Consider the following 20330-nt stretch of genomic DNA (forward strand, 5'->3'; position numbering starts at 1 on the left):
TAGTATCAGCGAGTCTTACCTCTAGGCGAATACGCTTAGTACCAGATGCCCAGGCTGTTTGTCCTCTGGGAAAGTGAATATCGATGGTATCGCGGTGTCCTTCAGAATGGTTCTCTTCATTGCAAGGATATTTGGTTCGTAGTCCTCGTGCTTGAAATGGAGACTACATATTCTGCGGTTTTTTAGGTTTTCTATAACGGTTTCATCTCCAAACTTCGGGTGTTTGATGGCCCGCAGCCACTGTTTACATCGCTCCAAATCTTTAACTTAATCGGAAAATGATGGAAACTTACTTGTCCTTTCCTGGTTTTGGGTGTACATTCAGGTACAAAGCAATTTAGCACCATTTCGCTGTAAAAGAATGAACTAACTCACGATTTATAGAATTAATATGTAACAAAGCAAGCCTAGTTGTTTGAATTTTCCTGGTAATGCCGCCTGTAACCGATAGGCGTGGTTTGGGCGTGGCCTCGCAAGGGCAGCAAAACAAGTGCATTCTGGGAGTTGTTGTCTTTCATCCACATTAGTCAAAAATACATTTTCTGCCTTTTCTCAGTCTAGAAAGCTCCAAATTCAAAAATAATTTCACATTTCTACTACATAAATAACCAATTTTAAATACACATTCATCTTTCCAGGGGTGAAGTACCCCTTTAAGTTAAGAAATTAATCATAGTTCATCAAGATCATATACCTGACTAATTTTGCTACAAAAGTTGTTCTGAGTTATGAGCGGTTTCTGTGATTGGATTCTCCTTTGTTGTTTTTAATTTCTTTTTATATCAGATGAATTCCAGCAGGCTGTTTTTTTTGTATTTGTACATTTGTATTTTTTTTTTTTTTTCATATTTGAAATCACCAATGAAAGCTGACAACAACTGTCTCATAAATTGTGTTTCTAAACTCTCGAATCATGACAAAAAAGCTGCATTTTTCAGGCTGGATCAAGCTAATGTGCACGCAGAGTCCTAAGCATGCGTCTCTATAGGAATCACGCGTCTGACTGTTTCTACAGGAACCACACATCCGTAATGAACACAGCACCGTCAGAACATTAGATTTAGCATTAACAAAAAGCATTAGCTTTTATTAGCTTTTTTATTAGCTTTTTAGCAAAAGCATTAGCTTTCACGGCATTTAATAAAAATAAATGAGATGCATTATGATGCATACAAGATCCAAAATTACAGACATTCTATTGAGATGAGATTAGACTTCCCAGAAAATCATTCTGGAATTTTTACACTTTAATTCGGTCTGTGTTTAGAATTTCATGTATTTTCAGTTCTTATTGTTATCAAGGGCATGGCATAAAGAAATATACTCTTTCTGTCTCTCTGATTTCTCTTGACCCATTTTCCTTGATTTGAGCACTGACCCAGATAGATCCACAAGTCGCTTGTACTCATAAATGTTGATGCACTATTATACGGCTTCATTGTTGGTGAAATAATAAATGGAGTCATTTAGAGCTCATGCTCCTTTTCCACAATAATCCTTTAAACCTTTTCAAACCATGACAGACTTCAGAAGCCACTTTGCTAATACACGTCCGAGACATCAGCAATTACAATCAATTCAGCATTCGACAGGGAACACAATAAGAAAGCGTCAGTTTGTGGTAAGTCCTCACAGGCCTGCGATCCTCTGACATTTCAGGCAGATAACACATTGTGCTTGTAATAGATTTATTATGCACAGAGTGGAAGTCAAAAACGTAAGTACTTTTCTTGATTTGGAAACCGAGAATGAATGCTGTGTGGGGAAAGAGTCTCAGTAAATAGTTTCCTTGGTAACGGTAGAAAGAGGGGATTTTCTAGTTTGTGCAGCTAAGCTTCCCGTGACAGGAGCAAAGCGAAGAATGACAACAACATGAGTGGGGCATTGCTTTTAGGGCCACCAGCTTCTAAATGCCGCTTTTATCCTTCAGGAGTCATATCGTCATCAACCACGGTGAGGCTGATATTTTGGTAGCTGATACCAGAGGTGGGAGTCTTGGCAAACGCTGGTATTTTAAAAGCAAATTGGCCACGGACATAATGGTACTACTTTATTTGCTGTTGCTAGGAAACCTGGCATGCAAACTCATGTTCAAGTGGCTCAGTCATGTCTTATTTTTGGCGTCATTGGAAACAATGCTTGAATAAGCACGTACAATGCTGGAGAGTCAGAGAAGATGCTGGCGATGTTTAATTTACTAAGTAATGATGTGGCTAGTGGCACTGAATGGAATTAATGACTGTTTCCAAACAGGTTTCCAACACTACTTTCCTATTTTTTTCCTCACACATATCATTATAGTTGAGTAAGTCAAATAATAAGTTAAAATTATTACACTTATGTTCAAATAAATAAATTCAAAGACAACAGAATAGATTGTTTTTAATAATAATAATAATAATAATAATAATAATAAATTATTTAAAGGTGCCCTAGAACCAGTTTTTACAAGATGTAATATAAGTCTAAGGTGTCCCCTGAATGTGTCTGTGAAGTTTCAGCTCAAAATACCCCATAGATTTTTTTTTTATTAATTTTTTTAACTGGCTATTTTGGGGCATCATTAACTATGCACCGAATCAGCGCGCGTCCCCTTTAAATCGCGTGCTCCCTGCCACACGAGCTCTCGACTATAATACAGTGCATTTACAAAGTTCACACAGCTAATATAACCCTCAAATGGATCTTTACAAGATGTTCGTCATGCATATTGCATGCATGCATCAGATCATGTGAGTATAGTATTTATTTGGATGTTTACATTTGATTCTGAATGAGTTTGATAGTGCTCCATGGCTAAAGCTAACATTACACACTGTTGGAGAGATTTATAAAGAATGAAGTTCTGTTTGTGAATTATACAGACTGCAAGTGTTTAAAAATGAAAATAGCGATGGCTCTCTTGTCTCCATGAATACAGTAAGAAACGATGGTAACTTTAACCACATTTAACAGTACATTAGCAACATGCTAACAAAACATTTAGAAAGACAATTCACAAATATCACTAAAAATATCATGTAATCATGGATCATGTCAGTTATTATTGCTCCATCTGCCATTTTTCGCTATTGTTCTTGCTTGCTTACCTAGTCTGATGATTCTGCTGTGCCCAGATCCAGACGTTAATACTGGCTGCCCTTGTCTAATGCCTTGAACATGAGCCGGCATATGCAAATGTTGGGGGCGTACATATTAATGATCCCGACTGTTACGTAACAGTCGGTGTTATGTTGAGATTTGCCTGTTTTTCGGAGGTCTTTTAAACAAATGAGATTTACATAAGGAGGAAGCAATGGAGTTTGAAACTCAATGTATGTCTTTTCCATGTACTGAACTCTTGTTATTTAACTATGCCAAAGTAAATTCAATTTTTGAATCTAGGGCACCTTTAATAATTGTTGTTGTTAATTATAATACAGCGTTTATTTAATAGTTTTTGTTATAATTTATTATTATTATTAGTATTATTATTAACAGTCAAAGGGTTATTTGACCCAAAAATTATTTGTATTTTTTTATTTGCTTTTATTTACACATGCCGAGAAAGATTATTCATCTTGTTTGTGATGTTAAATGCTGCTAAAACTGGGGCGAGTTGTCGGTTTTAGAACGTGACTCCAGGACACATGCAGAGCTCAGCTTCTCGGTTAGACGGTTTAGTCTCAGTCCTTGTTAGTTTTTCATTAGTTCTAGCTGTCTCGTCCTCTCTCCGCTGCACCATGCCGCCTCAGACAAGGACATTAGAGAGCGCTCCGGCTGCCATGCCTTTGTTCTTGGCATCTGGCGCTGTGGCATATGGACCTGTATCGTGGGGGCCTGGCAGGACAGACGCCCCCAGCTCCTGTGCCCATACAAGATTCTCCATGCCCAGAAAATCTGCCACTTGGAGAAATATGTTGTAAAAAGCTTTTTGTGAGCTTTAATGAGGACATTTTAAGATGCTATAGAGATATAAAATAGTGTTTGAGTCTCAAAGTCATAGCTATACACTCTAAAAAAAAATGGTTCTTCAGCGGTTCTTCAGCGGTTCTTTGGGGTGGTTAAGGTGCTATATAGCACCGCTACCTGTAATTTTAAAATGGACAATAATTTATTAACTTTTATATCCAGTATTATAAATATTTTTGGAAGAAAGAAAATTTTGATCACTTAAAGGTGCAGTAAGTGATTTCTGAGAAACGCTGTTGAGCCAATCAGTAGCAGGGGGCGTGTCCATTCATGATAGGGGAGGAGAGAGAGTGAGCCCATCAGCAGTAGGGGGTGTGTCCATTCATGATGGGGGAGGATAGAGAGTGAGCCAATCAGCAATAGGGGTGTGTCCATTCATGATGGGGGCGGAGAAAGAGTGAGCAAGAGGGAGATTTGAAGAAAGACTGTAGAAAGAGAGATGGCTGAGAGACATTACAAAAGAGAAAAAGTCACTGGAAAAAGAAAAATTATGATCAGGGAAGAGCTTTAGGACTCACATTAATATTAGAAAAGCTTTCCAGTGCTGGAGAGACTGAAGCAGGAAGGCCTGAGAACAGACGCTGAGGTTACTTTGTTTCTGCTCCATTGGCTAACATTGGTTTTGCTATGTTTCACAGAACCAAGATATGCTGTTGTTATAATGGTAGCTATTGTAATAGGACAATTTTGAGTGTCACTAGCCCCTTTCACATAGTAATCCCAATTAATTACTGTAAAATTAACAGAATGACTTTACCAGTAAATACACAAATATGTTGTTCACACATGATCTCTTAAAGGATTAGTCCACTTTTAAATAAACTTTTCCTGATAATTTACTCACCCCCATGTCATCCAAGATGTCCATGTCTTTCTTTCTTCAGTCAAAAAGAAATGAAGGTTTTTGATGAAAACATTCCAGGATTTTTCTCCATATAGTGGACTTCAATGGGCACCAAACAGTTGAAGGTCAAAATTAGTTTCACTGTAGCTTCAAATTGCTCTACATGATCCCAGACGAGAAATAATGGTCTTACCTAGAGAAACAATCACTCATTTTCTAAAAAATATTATTACAATTATGTACATTTTAACCATAAATGCTCATCTTGAACTAGCTCTCTTCTTCTTCTTCTCTATTAGAATTCCAGCAGTGTAGATACTGCTGAGTGTATTACTGCCCTTCACAGGTCAAAGTTTGAACTAACTGTTATATACTTGCACTAGCATATTGCATATAAAAATGAATTCAAACTTTGACCTGAGGAGGGCAGTAATACACTTAGCAGTGTCTACACTGCTGCAATTCTAATAGAGAAGAAGAAGAAGAAGAGCGCTAGTTCAAGATGAGCATTTCTGGTTAAAATGTATATAATTTTAATATTTTTTTTTTTTAGAAAATGAGCAATGGTTTCTCTAGGTAAGACCATTATTTCTCATCTGGGATCGTGCAGAATGCTTTGAAGCTGCAATGAAACTAATTTTGACCTTCAACTGTTTGGTGCCCATTGAAGTCCACTATATGGAGAAAAATCCTGGAATGTTTTCATCAAAAACTTTAATTTCTTTTCTACTGAAGAAAGAAAGACATGGACATCTTGGATGACATGGGGGTGAGTAAATTATCAGGAAAAGATTATTTAAAAGTGAACTAATCCTTTAATGGTAATTTAACGGTAATTTAAAGGCTGTATGTGTGAAAAAGGCTATTGTCTGGATAGGGTGAGCTGCTGGCGACTAACAACAGACTCTTGCATGTACATTCTCTTGTGTACTATATGTTAATTTTTTGTTCTTCCTTGTCAGTTTTGCTTCGCTTTATTTTTTGCGAAGCATTATTGCTATATGATGAAAAGAAATCCACTCTTGCTTTACGTGTATTTTGTGGGCGGAGCAATGAAGGGAAGTGTTTGTTTTGTTTGGTTCCAATAGCAACGGTGTCTCTCAGAAATCACAAACCTTTTGCATGATATGAGGCATTATATGTACAGGAAGAGTAAAAGTATTAATGACATATTCAGTGTGCCTGAGCATGCACCACCTAACTCAGTAATATACTATTTTAAAAACTAAATAAAACATTTTTTAAGTTAGACTTGCCACTTCACTTACTGATTATTTCTTAACAGCTCTAAAACTTGAAGGATGCTACAATACGCCTGAAAAACACTCAAGGTTCGACATGCACTTGAATTGTTTTCCCAGTGTATAAGTATTCTCTTCACGATGGTCTCGAGAGATAAAAGAGCACTAGTTGGTAAACTTGTGGTTATAAAAAGCTTATCATTCTGACAAGCCTAGCAGTTGCCATGCCAACACCAGAGCTAAAGTGCCCACATCTCAATTCGGGAAGACAGCAAATCTGAGAGGAACGTGATGGGGTCAGCAACTGCGGCAGCCCATCCCTCATATCATTTTCACCAATATAATCTGTAAATTTCATTAATGAAGTGTGATTAATTCTAATTAGTGAAAAAATTGGATTGCATCCAGCCATATGATTACAACTATATTTATAACTTCTAAAAATAGAAAGTATATTTATGAAAACACTTAAACCAGAATGCACAAGCCAAGTGATAACCAACATGTAAAGACATGTGACTGCTCTGTTGCTTGGCAACTGCATGTAAACAGTCTATAAATGGGATAATGATGTGTGTTAGTTGGTAGAAGAGTAGTTTAGAGGTGACTTGTTAAAGAATACATCCCTATTATTACTGCTCATACTTACCGCTGTTCAAATTCTTTATGCAGTAATACAAAGTATTAAAATAGGCTGTTGGTTGGTTGATTGATTGTTTTGATTTGTTTATTTATTTTGTTAGTTATATCAAAGAAAATTACAACAGTCGTATCCACCTTATAACCTTAAAGCCCCCTGCAGTCAATAATTTTATCCTTTAAAACTCATCTTTGATCATCAAAATGATTTTCTATATATATATATATATATATATATATATATATATATATATAGAAATGTTTTTTTCTGTGAAAATAATTTCTTCATGCCTTAAAATAACTTGTTTGTATGTAACTCTACGCCCCTGCTTCGTTTAGTATACCCGGATTAATGCAAATTAGTTTGCGAAACATAAATCACGTGAGCCAGCTCAATACACATCATAAGATGCAATAGATGTTTTGGGGGGAAAAAACAAACCGTTACCAGGAACAATAACTATAAAGATATTAGCGTTCACACCAGTGGATGATATTGTTCTGTTTATTCTAAGCGTGTGCTTGTCTGTCGCTTTAAATGCTCGAGCTCATTACAGCAGGATGGATGCTGATTGGCTGTCGGTGTTTTTATCGTTTATCAGCTGGATAAAATCGTTCTGAAAATGAGTTCAATGATATCGTTTCTCTGTGCTGTTATTGTTATATCTGTGGTGTGAACTCTGCTATACTTTAATATTGAGAACGATTTTTATAACCATATCTTTATCATTATCTTTATAGATATTGTCCTTGGTATGAACGGGCCTTTAGACATATCTACTGAACATTATCTAGCTAAAATAATTAATGGCTAAAATATTGTAATTTATATGTAAAAAAAATAGAGTATTTATTATAAAGTACTTTAAATAACATAAAAAAAGTAGTGGTGAAGTAAAAAAAGTGGTACAACTAGGATGTTGTCATGTCACCATCAGTGTCCCAAAGTGAGCCAGGGTCATTACTGTCCTTTACCAGCGCCTAAATTCATGTACATGATGGAGGGAGCTGATTGAGATGCCTTGTCTTTGGCAAACTGGTGGTGACTGATGCTTTTGCAAATGGTTTGTCTTGAAGCATATTAAAAACACTATGTAGACATATAAACAACAACATTAACAACTTGATTTTCACCACAGGGGGTATTTAACAAGCTGTACTTGTATAATTCATTATATTAATACATTTATAAATATAATGATTTGTATTGTAATAATAAAAATCAGTGAGTGTTCCATTCAAGAGGGGTGGAGTTAAAAAAGGCATTAGTGATGACAGCCAAAAGGTAAACCATTCTGAGAAAAAGCTAATTACTACATTTTAATGAACGAATACAAGCACACATTTTAATTATTTTGAATAATGCGCACTGATTAATCATGCACAAGAAAGTAAATGCAACCAATTTGGATTTCAACCGTAGTGAAGCCACTGAGACTCATGGCCTCTTGTGGTTTACAGCTTACATTTACTATTCCAAATTGAAAGAATTAATAACCAAAATCCTCACACCAAACAATTTTTTTGGTTTTTTGTTTAATTAGACAGTCAGCTGTAAAACTGAGAAGGAATTGGAGATGCCTCACAGTCTGGAAAGCAGATTCGAGTGTAACCTGTGCAGGGTGGCACAGAATTAGGAACAGATGTTAAAATCATGGATGAGGGAATCCTGCCTCTCTCTCTTTAGAACTGTCAGCGAGAGCCAGACAAGATGGCGGAAGGAATCCCATGAGCAAAAATACAAAATGAAAACAGACAGGGACACACACACACACTCAAGAAGTCAAGCGTTCACAGCTCTGACAGCTATTGGGGAATCCAAATAAACAAAAATAGATTAACACACCCACACACCAGCATAACCTATTGGAAGTTATCACCCAACTGTCAAAGCAGAGGAATATGAAACTGGAGGTGATGGCATGAAAGCTGATTAGATTTGATTGAGTCAAAATAAACCTGGGGACCAACTGCTGTTTGGTGCACTCATGCCGAAACTGATTAACCACCGATACACGGACGTGCAGACAGCTCGTACCTGACAGAAATATTTCCCTGTTTTGTGTGTCTGAGATTGTGTGCCCCTTAAAAAAATATAAAAAGTTCACAATGAAATGTTTATCTCAATTGTTTCACCTAGACAGCACTGAGATTAAATTGAGATCAAACTGAGACAAGGTCTGAGCTAAGCTGTGCTCCTAAAAAATATCCACCAAATATGGATCAATGATTTTGATGACATCATGTTGCACTTAAGCTTCTCAGATTTTCTATCCGATCAACTGCTCTCTAGAATCTGAAGTCCCGCCCCCTGCATTATAAAAAGGCATTGAAGCTGTGGCTGAAATCGATCACTTGTTCACGCATTTACTATTTTCTGCATGCTGAATGGCATGTAGTGCACTATATAGGGGATAGGGAACGATTCAGACAGTGTAAATAGGCTTTCCATTGGGGCGAATGAAGTCTGGTTTCACGTGAACCACCGCAGCGCACACAGTCTGCTACGGTCCAGAGACACAGAGCAGATCATGTGCACGAGTATGCGTATGCCGCAAAACATATCGAACCCCATTTTGCAAAGAATGCTATATTGTAAAGAGCTAGTTCACCCAAAAATGAAAATAATGTCATTAATTACTCATTGGAACGACATGAGGGTGAATAATTAATGACATCATTTTCATTTTTGGGTGAACTAAACCTTTAAAACAATAATGGAGGATATTAGGAGGAGAAACTGCAGGCTTTACTGAGTTTTGCGTCTCTGGCAGAGCTGTGATATAAACAAAATGCTATTGGTTATTTTAAAAAAGGAGAGGAGCTGTTCTATATGTCCCACCCTGTCTTCCTGTTTCAGTGGAAATTACATCAACACGATGGGCCCTAGTTTAATGATCTACAGGTGCTGGTCATATAATTAGAATATCATCAAAAAGTTGATTTATTTCACTAATTCCATTCAAAAAGTAAAACTTGTATATTATATTCATTCATTACACACAGACTGATATATTTCAAATGTTTATTTCTTTTAATTTTGATGATTATAACTAACTGACAACGAAGGAAAATCCCAAATTCAGTATCTCAGAAAATTAGAATATTGTGAAAAGGTTCAATATTGAAGATACCTGGTACCACACTCTAATCAGCTAATTAACTCAAAACACCTGCAAAGGCCTTTTAATGGTCTCTCAGTCTAGTTCTGTAGGCTATGCAATCATGAGCAAGACTGCTGACTTGACAGCTGTCCCAAAGACGACCATTGACACCTTGCACGAGGAGGGCAAGACACAAAAGGTCATTGCAAAAGAGGCTGGCTATTCACAGAGCTCTGTGTCCAAGCACATTAATAGAGAGGCGAAGGGAAGGAAAAGATGTGGTAGAAAAAAGTGTACAAGCAATAGGGATAACCGCACCCTGGAGAGGATTGTGAAACAAAACCCATTCAAAAATGTGGGGGAGATTCACAAAGAGTGGACTGCAGTTGGAGTCAGTGCTTCAAGAACCACTACGCACAGACGTATGCAAGACATGGGTTTCAGCTGTCGCATTCCTTGTGTCAAGCCACTCTTGAACAACAGACAGCGTCTCGCCTGGGCTAAAGACAAAAAGGACTGGACTGCTGCTGAGTGGTGCAAAGTTATGTTCTCTGATGAAAGTAAATTTTGCATTTCCTTTGGAAATCAGGGTCCCAGAGTCTGGAGGAAGAGAGGAGAGGCACACAATCCACGTTGCTTGAGGTCCAGTGTAAAGTTTCCATATTCAGACCAGCATGCCCATGGACGCACAAATGGGTGCAAATGCATTTGCTATTTAAACAACATGGCACAGAACGTGAAAATGATAACTGCATCGGGCTGAAACTAGCAAAAAACACTTGTGTTGCGCCTGGCGCCACATCGCGCTGGGTGTATGATAGGGCCCATTGAATAATTCTGTGCGTTTCAAGCTCAGACTTTTTTTCTTAGAGTGAAGAACATTTTAAAAATATAAAGAAGCTTTTCCCACTATAAAGAACCTTTTGTGGAATGGAAATGTTCCATGGATGTTAAAGATTGTTCGTGGAGCTATAAATGCCAATAAAGAACATTTATTTTTAAGAGTCTTTGCACATTCATTTTATAGTTCTACAGTATTATCTTACTGTATGTCAAAAGTTGTCTCATAATTACAGATTTCACTTAAGAAATTATCTTAGAAACATCTGGGACAAAGTCATCTATTGAGCTATACGAGATATAGTAAGTTCACTTTTTTTTCTTTGTGCCCTTTTGCATTTGACAAACAAAACAACAGCCCTGGAAATATTCATGCATGCAAGCATTCATGTGTGCAAGCACAAAAATACACACACAAGCACACAAATTACTAACCAATGAGACTGTGTTTGCCCTTACTGCACCTGTCAGGAAGGGTTAGATTAGTTCATGGTTCAGTTGGCAGGAATCAAATCGAACCCACATGCAGCTTTTAGAGAGCTGAGCAGGTGAGCAGGACATTTAGTCTTCCTGAAGCTTTTTAGATCAGCAGGTAATGTCACATGTGGTCATTAGAGAACAATTTATAAAGGAGTAAGCCTATAATAAATCCAGTTTTAATTTACAAAACACTGACTTTATAGGGTATTTCATGGTTCATGCAGTACAATATGTCAGCATTTTTGACATACATCATTAAATGGGAGACAAATATTTGGACAGGCTAATAGATGGACTGATAAAGGTTTTTACAACGCTAATAGTTTGCGGAAAATGAACATGTTTATGACTGAATCATTAATCATTCATTCAAACGATTCTTTTAAAAAGTGAGGGTTCATTCAGGAACGAAACAGGTGACTGTCTTTTATGAATGAGGCATTGAATCATTCACTCAACCAATTCAGCAAGGAAACAAGTTACTGTATTAATGAGTGAATCATTCATTCAAACAACAAACTTTCAGGAAGGAAAAACTACTATATAGTTCTGCTGTGGTTTTGTTTGTAACTACTTTCATTAGTGGAACAAAACGAAGTAACTTGCAATAACCTCCTGTTTAAAATCTAAGACACCCAGTATTAAACTTAAAAAAGCATTAGGCCTATGACACAATTTTGCAGCCATTACTGAACGTTCATGGGAAAAAAATCTAAATTGTCTATATAGTGTAGCGATGTATGAAGCACAGCTTACTGAACAGCGTTTATTTGGGCGCTGCAACATTTTGCTGTTTATCTTAATAATATTGTGATTTACATATATCCTAATCCTCTAACATTTATGAATTCTTTGCAGTGTCCGAACTAAGGACTTATCCAGTGGTCTTTGTGCCTGAAATCTTTTTGCTTGGAAATTCGACACGTTGATTTTCCCCAAAACCTCTTTGTGATTTGGGAATTGTCCTTGGTCCTGATTGTTTGTGTGACTCATACTGTTTGTTTTTGTTACAGGGAACGTGGGAGTCCCTGTCTTATGGGGAGAGGTGTGACGATACCGGCACTGTCGTTTGGGACGTGTTGATTGGTTGCCCCACCTAGGACTTAACTTGATGGGCGGTTCATTGGTTGCACCTGCGGATGCTGCTGTGGCATTTCTTTAAAAGAGACTGTTGGCAGTGCTAGGACGGGAACTTGGGTTTTGGAAGCTTTGAGTTCTTTATTTGTCATTTGGTTTTGCTTTGATCCCCATGTTGCATCTTTCAACATCACAACAGTACATTACAGATTCATTCAGACACCTTGCTTTACGTACTGATTAAACTGATGTTTACAGAAACATTTTTATCTAATTTTGTGAATTAATTTGATTTAATAAAGCTTTTTTCTTCTTGAGCTTAATTATTGTCTTGTGTGCCCTTTTTGTTGCTTAGCTTTGAGCCAGGGGTTGTAGCACGTCTGACCTCGATGGACTGAGCAGGAGAAATGAATTGGAAAAGATTTCCATGTGAAAGAAGACGGAGCTCCACTCACACCTACCTATTATGTAATCGCCATGGACCAGATGTAGGTACAATGGTGTTTACCCGCCTTAGCAAACTTTTCCCTTTGGCAAGCTGTTTTGAATTCCCATAACGAACTCCAAACAAAGTTTGTTTTGGCCTGATTTTCTCTGAAGTTATGTCACATCAGTTTGTTCTTTGATTTCACTTTAAGTTTATCAGGGCCTTTACTGCATTTACAGTTATCACAACTATTGTTTACAACTGGTGTAAAAAGTGTAAGTTTATAATGTGTGCTTGTTTTATGATCATTTTTGCTTTATGCTCAAGTATAACCGAAGAAAACAGCAGAAAGCAGCTAGATCCTTCATACACAGGCATGGAGCCAAATTACTGCAGGCATCAGCAGGACTCAGTTTAGTTAGCATTTCACAAAGTCTGAAGTTCCTCTGATCTGAGATCAGTGACAGCTGTGGCCAGATGTCGATTTGAGCATTCTGGCATTGTTCTAATTATAGCAGGTAAGATCTGAGACATGGAGACAATTAGCTGGTGGACCAAATGACTGGAGAACTAACATAAATCTGGCAAAGCATGAACAATTTATGAAACAATCCTCATTTACAGAGTCTATTTATATCCAGCACTGTGTGGAAAGACAGTGAACGGCAACGTGTTCTTTGAAAAAACTTTTTGATTTGACTGGGTGGATAAAGAACAAGGGAAAACAGACAGTGCACGTTCAGTTTAATTTATGCTCAAGATGAAGAAATAGACATTTTATTCCAAGAAAAAAGTAATAATGATTCATATGTGCACACTTGCCCGTTATGAAAACCGCACATGGCTTGTTCCCGTCATAAAGACAGTATTAATACACATCTGCAGCACTGAGCTGGATAATGCCAGCAGTCGTCAGAGCAGGATATTGCATCGCGGGTGGCACCGGGCTGATAAGCGCTATGATGAGGAGCAAGGTGTGATGAATGACCTTCGTGTGTCTGATATGAGACCGACCCAGGGGGTCACATCCACCTCCACATCCGTATCCGTATCTTGTTCCTGAGGATTCCATCTGGCATGATAGGGAATAGTCATTAGATGAGATAAACATTCAAAAACTTAATGTATGATAAATCAAGTTTTAATGAATGAATATCAAGTGTCTGAGCTTGATCAGATACTATACATCTTAAAAAACAACACAAGCGTTTTCAGTTACAAAGTTCTGAAGGTGCTGCATTAGAGGAATGACCCTGGTTATCCAGAAAAACTGCCCGAGGCTGTGGAGCGAAGTCGGTATATATCGGCATTTAATCAGTCAGCTAAAACAAAATGTACTGCAGTAATCAAAGAGCTTTGGCAGTGTTTGTGCAACATCGGCTGATTACATCAAGAGATGTGGAAATTCACTTAAAAAAGCAAGAGAGAAATAGCGGGCATCTGTGCTGTGTTATGGGTGTGTGATGCACTGTTTATGCATGTGTGTCTTACCATGCATGCATGGTTTTGTGTGTGTGTGTGTGTGTGTGTGCATGAGGAAGTAAGTGCTTTCCAGAGATGTGGCCGAGGCAGACGGACCACTTTGCATCCTATTACTCATGCTGTGGAATGCTGCTCAGGTAATTGGGAGTAAAAGCAGAGAAAAGAGCAAAGCCTTTTTAAGACATCGGGCACCTTTTTAAATTGACTGATTTGATTGCAAATTCAATATGGCAAAGCCCCTCTTTGCTGGCTTGTTTTGTAATTGCCCCAGGGAACTGCTCCAGAAAGAGGGAGGAGAGGCAACAGAAATGAACCAACCTTTAGCTTTACTTTCCAAAATGAATGAGGTAAAAGATGCATATTGGCAGGAAACACCCTGCTGTATCCTAAGCAAGTACATTGTGAAAAGTAGAAAGTTTTCTTGTAATAATTAGTTGGCAATGGTTGTGCAGGAGAGTTGCTTTATCATGGTAAATGAATTTACGTTTACAATTAAACTCCTGGCAGATGCATTTATTTACAAAACCAATTACAAGATAAATCGCTTAGTTATGTTAAAATCCCCTGAGCAGGTGGATGAAGTTTCAAATCAAGCAGAGAACGGTTTAGACAAACCTATCCATTCTCCAAATTGTGTGTCCTATGTAAAGTCAGGCAAATTATGCTGATAAAATTGTGGAAAGATCTTACCTTCATTGTGGAAATACAATCCGGAAGACAAAAACAACGAACGCAGCGCTGAACAGGGGTCTATATAGAACTCTTTGATTTCTTGGCTCAATTTTAAAGAACACTTTATGCCAAAAAGGTTCTATATGCATGAGGGGCATTTTTCCTCAGAGGAGGCAAGGGAGACAGTGACAAATAGAAGAGAAAATAATCAATATTATAAAAATAAAGCAATGCAAATATTACAGAATGTGACATTAAAAAGTGTAAAAGTCACTCGTTTTTATAAAGTAACACTGTCCAACAGTGACATCTGCAGGTAAAGTTACAGCAGGAGGCTTGCCTCTCCTGAGGCCATTGTCTTTAAACAGACCCCCTAAAGCGTGCGCTTGGTTTGGTGGGGGGTAATTGAGAATGAATGGGAGAAAGTCACATGAGAGGAGGCAATGCCTGGATGTGATTGGTTCATGCGATAAATCCCGCCTCTTGATTTTGTGCGCATTCTCGAATCCTCCTAAATAAAGACAATGATGCTGTTAATGGGAAGATTAATTTTAAAAGTAAGTGAACAACTCAACCATTTAGATATCACCACTTTATGTGATAAATGTGCATAACCAGCTTATGTGCGATAACCAGCTTGGTGAAATTAAAGGTACATCTTTGTGTCTATTTAAAAAAGGCTGAACATTAGTTCACGCATAAAATATATTGTTTAAATTGTTACTGCCTTTACTTATTACTTTGAAATAAATGTAAAAAATGCATAAAAACACTAACTTGATGAATATACTATGGATGGATGGATGGTCCGTGCCATGATGGGAACCCCTAAAAAATTTGATATACTGTATAAAGCGCCTAACAGAACCCTTTAAGGTTCTATATGGAACCTTTTCTTCTAAGAATGTAGCCAGGTTTTTATCACAGGGGTTTGTGGTATCATTACTGTATGTTCAAGTGCTGCATTGACTCTATGGTATTCACTATGGCAGGGGTCATCAACTATATTTGTCCAAGGGCCAGAATTTTTCTCTGCAGACACTGTAAGGGCCAGATACTCGTAATATAAAATAAAATTCGAATTGTATCCTAATATGTTATTATTTGATATACTAATTCTAATTCCAAATTTATGTTATTTTTTACATATTACCTGTACTGCAGCAAGCCACCAGGGGGCGATAGCGATATTTTAGGCTTCATATTCGTGAGGCTGTCAAGCTGTCCATCACTGTCACGCAATTGTGCGCAAATCCCAAGCAAGGAAAATTTCGACATTTGTGAAAAAATGAGCACGTGAAACAATAAAAGATGTTCAATGAGAGAACGCCTTTATAGTCATTCTTGAATGAAGGCAGGCTATGGCACAAGCTACTTTTCAGAAGGCTTTTTTTTCGTTAGATTTAAAAATAAAAAACGGTTCTCATTTCCCCTTGAATAAGGCCGGCGACACACTGGCTGCGTGAGCGTCTCAGCTGCGTGGGGTGTCCGTTTTTATTTCGGCTCCCATATTTAACAGGTTGGAGTTTGCACACTGAGACACGCGTCTCAGGCGCGATTGAGCCACACAGAAAACGCGTACATGTTAGAAATAGAACCGACGCGTGTTCCAGCCCTATGGTTCCAGCAACGGGAGTGTTCTCTGGCTAGAGCGCAGAACAGCGGAGTTTGTATGGACCGAAGTGCATGGACCCTGCCCGCGTGAGGTGCGCCGCTTCCCGCTCGCGCTGCTCTGACTGTAGTTTACTAAAAGTTTATTAATTCTGAATGTGTCGCGTCTCGTGTGTCCATCTATATTGCACCAAATGCGACACTGCACTCCCTTGTAAAGTCGATTGGATGAACGGTTCTCGAAATAATAAAAATGCAAACGGACATACAGACACAGATTCCTGCCTTTATTAGAGAGAAAAATATGTTCAGCCCCTCTCTCCGAAGCTTTGAATAGACGATGTTCATCAAAAAATGGTATTCGGACCAGCCCTAAACTTTTTCCTCTTACAAGGTTATTCCTGATTTCAGTATTATTCTCGGGGCCGGATGGAAATCTCTGGCGGGCCGGATTTGGCCCGCGGGCCGCCAGTTGACGTTGCATACACTATGGTATACCATTACAAGAATTCAGCAAACTCTTAGCAAACACTGTCAAGGATGAATTCCATGTTTTCCACAAAGTAATAGTTTCTGCAAGGATGTTGCCAATGCAGCCATGTTTCAGCCAAATATTGCGATTTTTGCTGCAAATAAATATTTTTTTTGCAACTTCTGATACATAGATCTCCTATTAATAGAAAGTATGTGTTTGCTGATTAGTGTTTAGTGATTCATACATGGATGTTGCTCATCGCACATTTCTGCTTTAATTGCTTTTGCAATGTTTTAGCAAATGGTCTAAAGGGCCATTTACATGCCCACTGAATGTGTGATGACTAGATTTTGATTTCAGTGTGGCTTAGTGTTCCATCACTGTAATGAATTGCTGTAAAAATTACAGCAATATTTTACAGCCGATGGCTGTATTTTAATAATACAGCATATTGCTGTAAATTGCAATGAATTCCAGGGGCGTGGCGGTTTGAATCAAATTTACAGAATATTGCTGTAAATTTCAAATATACAGAGGCATTGTGGGATCTCCAACGGTCAAGATTCGAGTAGCAGCAAGAGGAGTGATTTACAACTGTGGTAAGTGACTTATTATTTAATTTCCCCCTCAGTCTTTGGTAAATATGTATGTATTTACATTCGCGATTCATATTGGTAACCCCGGATTGACGCATCCTCCGTCCGCGGGGCGCGAAGCAGACTTGCGCGGGGTTTTCCTCAGCGCGGTCGCGGTAGGATCTCACACATTCCCCGGCGCTTTAGCATAGCGGCTGTGGGCCGAAAATTAATAATTAGAAACAGTTGGAATTCACGAGAACTTCGTGTTCATCAGCGCACTTGGTCGTGATTATTTTATGGCGTAAATCACATTTGTACAGGCAGACAGTCATCTGTTAACACGGGCCGAAACGAAAAAGCCTCGCGACGCGATTAGGCCGCTCACGGAGGATGTGTCACGCAAAATGCCGCTTCATGCTGTTAACGTAACCAATGTGATGTATTTGTGGACATTTGCTAACTTAAGGTAATGCAAACACTTTAACATCTCTGTTTGATTTTAGTTTGCCTTGTATAGTTAATGTATTAACGTACCATTACGAAAACAAATCTTTTTTAACTTGAAATGAAATGTGCTATTTACAGATATGAACAAACTGATCATCCTGTACTTGTCTTTTAGATGTACATTCTATATCTATTGAGGCCTTTAACACAACTACAAACTATTTGTTTCTCAACTAGATTAGACATTTATTTTTTAGGGTGAATGTTTTAGATGTCTCTCTATTTGACCCTGGCAAACAAATTAGTTAAATAAGGTGTTGATTAGTGGGACATCTAAAACTTTCTGGGAAGTAAGTATTCAGGACTGGAGTTATAGGCTAATACTGCTCTACCACATGGTATAATTTCATAAACATGATTACATGCCTCAAAAGCTAAAACCAATCTGAATTCCTGACCCTTTATGCACTTTGTAGGTATTTATCTGGAGAGAGGAACAAAGACGAAAGGAAAAGTGCCATCTAAAACAACAGGCAGACAGTTCAGAAGAAACGGGTTGCGTTCAACCTACATGTGGCCACTCTTCTGTGCAAAGTGATGGATTTTCAGTGGAATTTCTGAAATGTAAGAAATACACACACACACACACCAAGATCTATTTTTCCTTTTATTATATACTTTTATTATTCTATATCTGTATCTGACTGTATCTATCATCCCTCTATCAGTCTCTTAGGGTGCGTTCACACTTGTCATGTTTGGTTCGATTAAAACGACCCCTGGTGCGGTTGCTCGGTTAGTGCGGTTCATTTGAACATATGTGAACGCTGCCATCCGAACCCCGGTGCGCATCAAACAAGCGGACCGAGACCGCTGAAAAGATGGGTCTCGGTCCGCTTCCAAACGAACTCTGGTGCGGTTCGAATGATATATGAACGCAACACGGACCAAAGACATGTAACCGAACCAAAAACAGGAAGACGAGACCCTAACAAGGACAGAATCCTCACACATGTGGGTTTTTCTCGTCATAGTCGCGAGTTTGCTCATCACAGGCATCAGACGTGCGTCTCCACACAGCAGATCGTTTGTGTGTGTGACGGATGGATTCCTGCCGCTGTTTTGACTACTTTACACATTTTATAAGCTCTTCACGAGTTCCCAACTGGCCAAAATACCATCACATGCAGGCTACGCCCCGCTACGCACACACAACGAGCGCATTTACCTCAGCAAACAGCATTGTTTTGGATGTTCGGTAAGTTCCGTCTCAAAATAGGCAATACGTCATAAAATCCGACCAATCACGTTGTGAATGTATCCCTGTACCTTTAGGTTCGGTATCTTTTGGTTCGGTGATAAAATTGCCAATCTGAACGCTAACCGGACCAGGACTAAATGTTTTTTTTTCTTCTTTGGTCCGGACCAAATGAACCAAACAAACCGAACTACAAGTGTGAACGTACCCTTAAAGTATTATGTTTTGTAGTATATCTAATGTATTGTCCTCTTTGTTCCTTTCAATATTTCTAGCCTCTCTTTGAATCCTGGGATGGAACATCATCTGGAGCAGAATTGTTCTTTTTTGATCGCAAGTTTGTTGGACTTGTTGTTTGGCCATGTTGGTATGTTCATGAAGTGATAAAAGTGATGTGGGTTTTAAGAAATGTTTTTATATGACCCTGTTGGTCAAGTTATAGTTATAATTGTATTTCTTTGTGTGAAGGGCCATGATGGCCAATAAGTAATTTAAAAAAATTTTCATGACAAACTTTTGTCCCTTTAAAAAATAAAATGATTTTCTAAATAAAAAATAAATTCAAAATAATACACCTTTTATGGCATTTTTTTATGTAAATTTGAAAGATATATTTATTACATTTTGACCTGTTTTTCAAGATTAAGAAGCATCATTTTTTTGGGAGGGGGGTGAATTAAGTTATGCATTATACAACACTTTATGCAGTTAAAATTTGTTTAAAGTTTATGCAGTTAATAGATTAAATTTAAAATTCAGCTCCCAGTCATTAAGTGAGCAATAGGGAAAATATATTGTATACTGCATTTTACATATTCTACTTGACTAAACTACTTGAATGTGTGTATTTGCTATTTAAAGAAGTATGTTAAATGCAGTATACAATATATTTTTTTGTAAAAATGCAGTATACAAAATATATAAATTACTGTAAATTTTACAGTAAAATACTGGCAGCAGGGTTGCCAGCCAGTTACTGTAATTTTTACAGTAGTGTTTCTGTAATTTAATTTACAGAATTTTACTGTATTCTCGATTACAGTAAAATTCTGTAAATTAAATTACAGAAACACTACTGTAAAAATTACAGTAACTGGCTGGCAACCCTGCTGCCAGTATTTTACTGTAAAATTTACAGTAATTTTTTAACAGTGTACCGATACAGCATTCCAGCTGTGCCAAAATAACAATATGGAGTTTATGT

The 20330-nt window shown here is 37.9% G+C and overlaps 1 protein-coding gene and 1 long non-coding RNA gene across 2 annotated transcripts in view; both read left to right on the forward strand.

The window, feature by feature from the left end:
* The window catches only part of LOC125250758 (gamma-aminobutyric acid receptor subunit alpha-2), a 158028-nt gene extending 145443 nt beyond the window's left edge, over positions 1–12585 (forward strand). The window contains exon 10 of the mRNA XM_048163488.1: positions 12113–12585. Within this exon, the coding sequence (XP_048019445.1) occupies positions 12113–12199 (87 nt within the window). The 3' untranslated portion in view covers positions 12200–12585. The remainder of the gene's footprint in view (positions 1–12112) is intronic.
* Positions 12586–17245: 4660 nt separating this feature from the next.
* LOC125251573 lies at positions 17246–19634 on the forward strand. The gene is made up of 3 exons (XR_007181032.1): positions 17246–17442; positions 18345–18492; positions 19402–19634. It is a non-coding gene; the product is annotated as an uncharacterized LOC125251573 (long non-coding RNA).
* Positions 19635–20330: the final 696 nt, after the last annotated feature.

This window comes from Megalobrama amblycephala, linkage group LG17, assembly GCF_018812025.1.
Source record: "Megalobrama amblycephala isolate DHTTF-2021 linkage group LG17, ASM1881202v1, whole genome shotgun sequence".
Classification (NCBI taxonomy): domain Eukaryota; kingdom Metazoa; phylum Chordata; class Actinopteri; order Cypriniformes; family Xenocyprididae; genus Megalobrama; species Megalobrama amblycephala.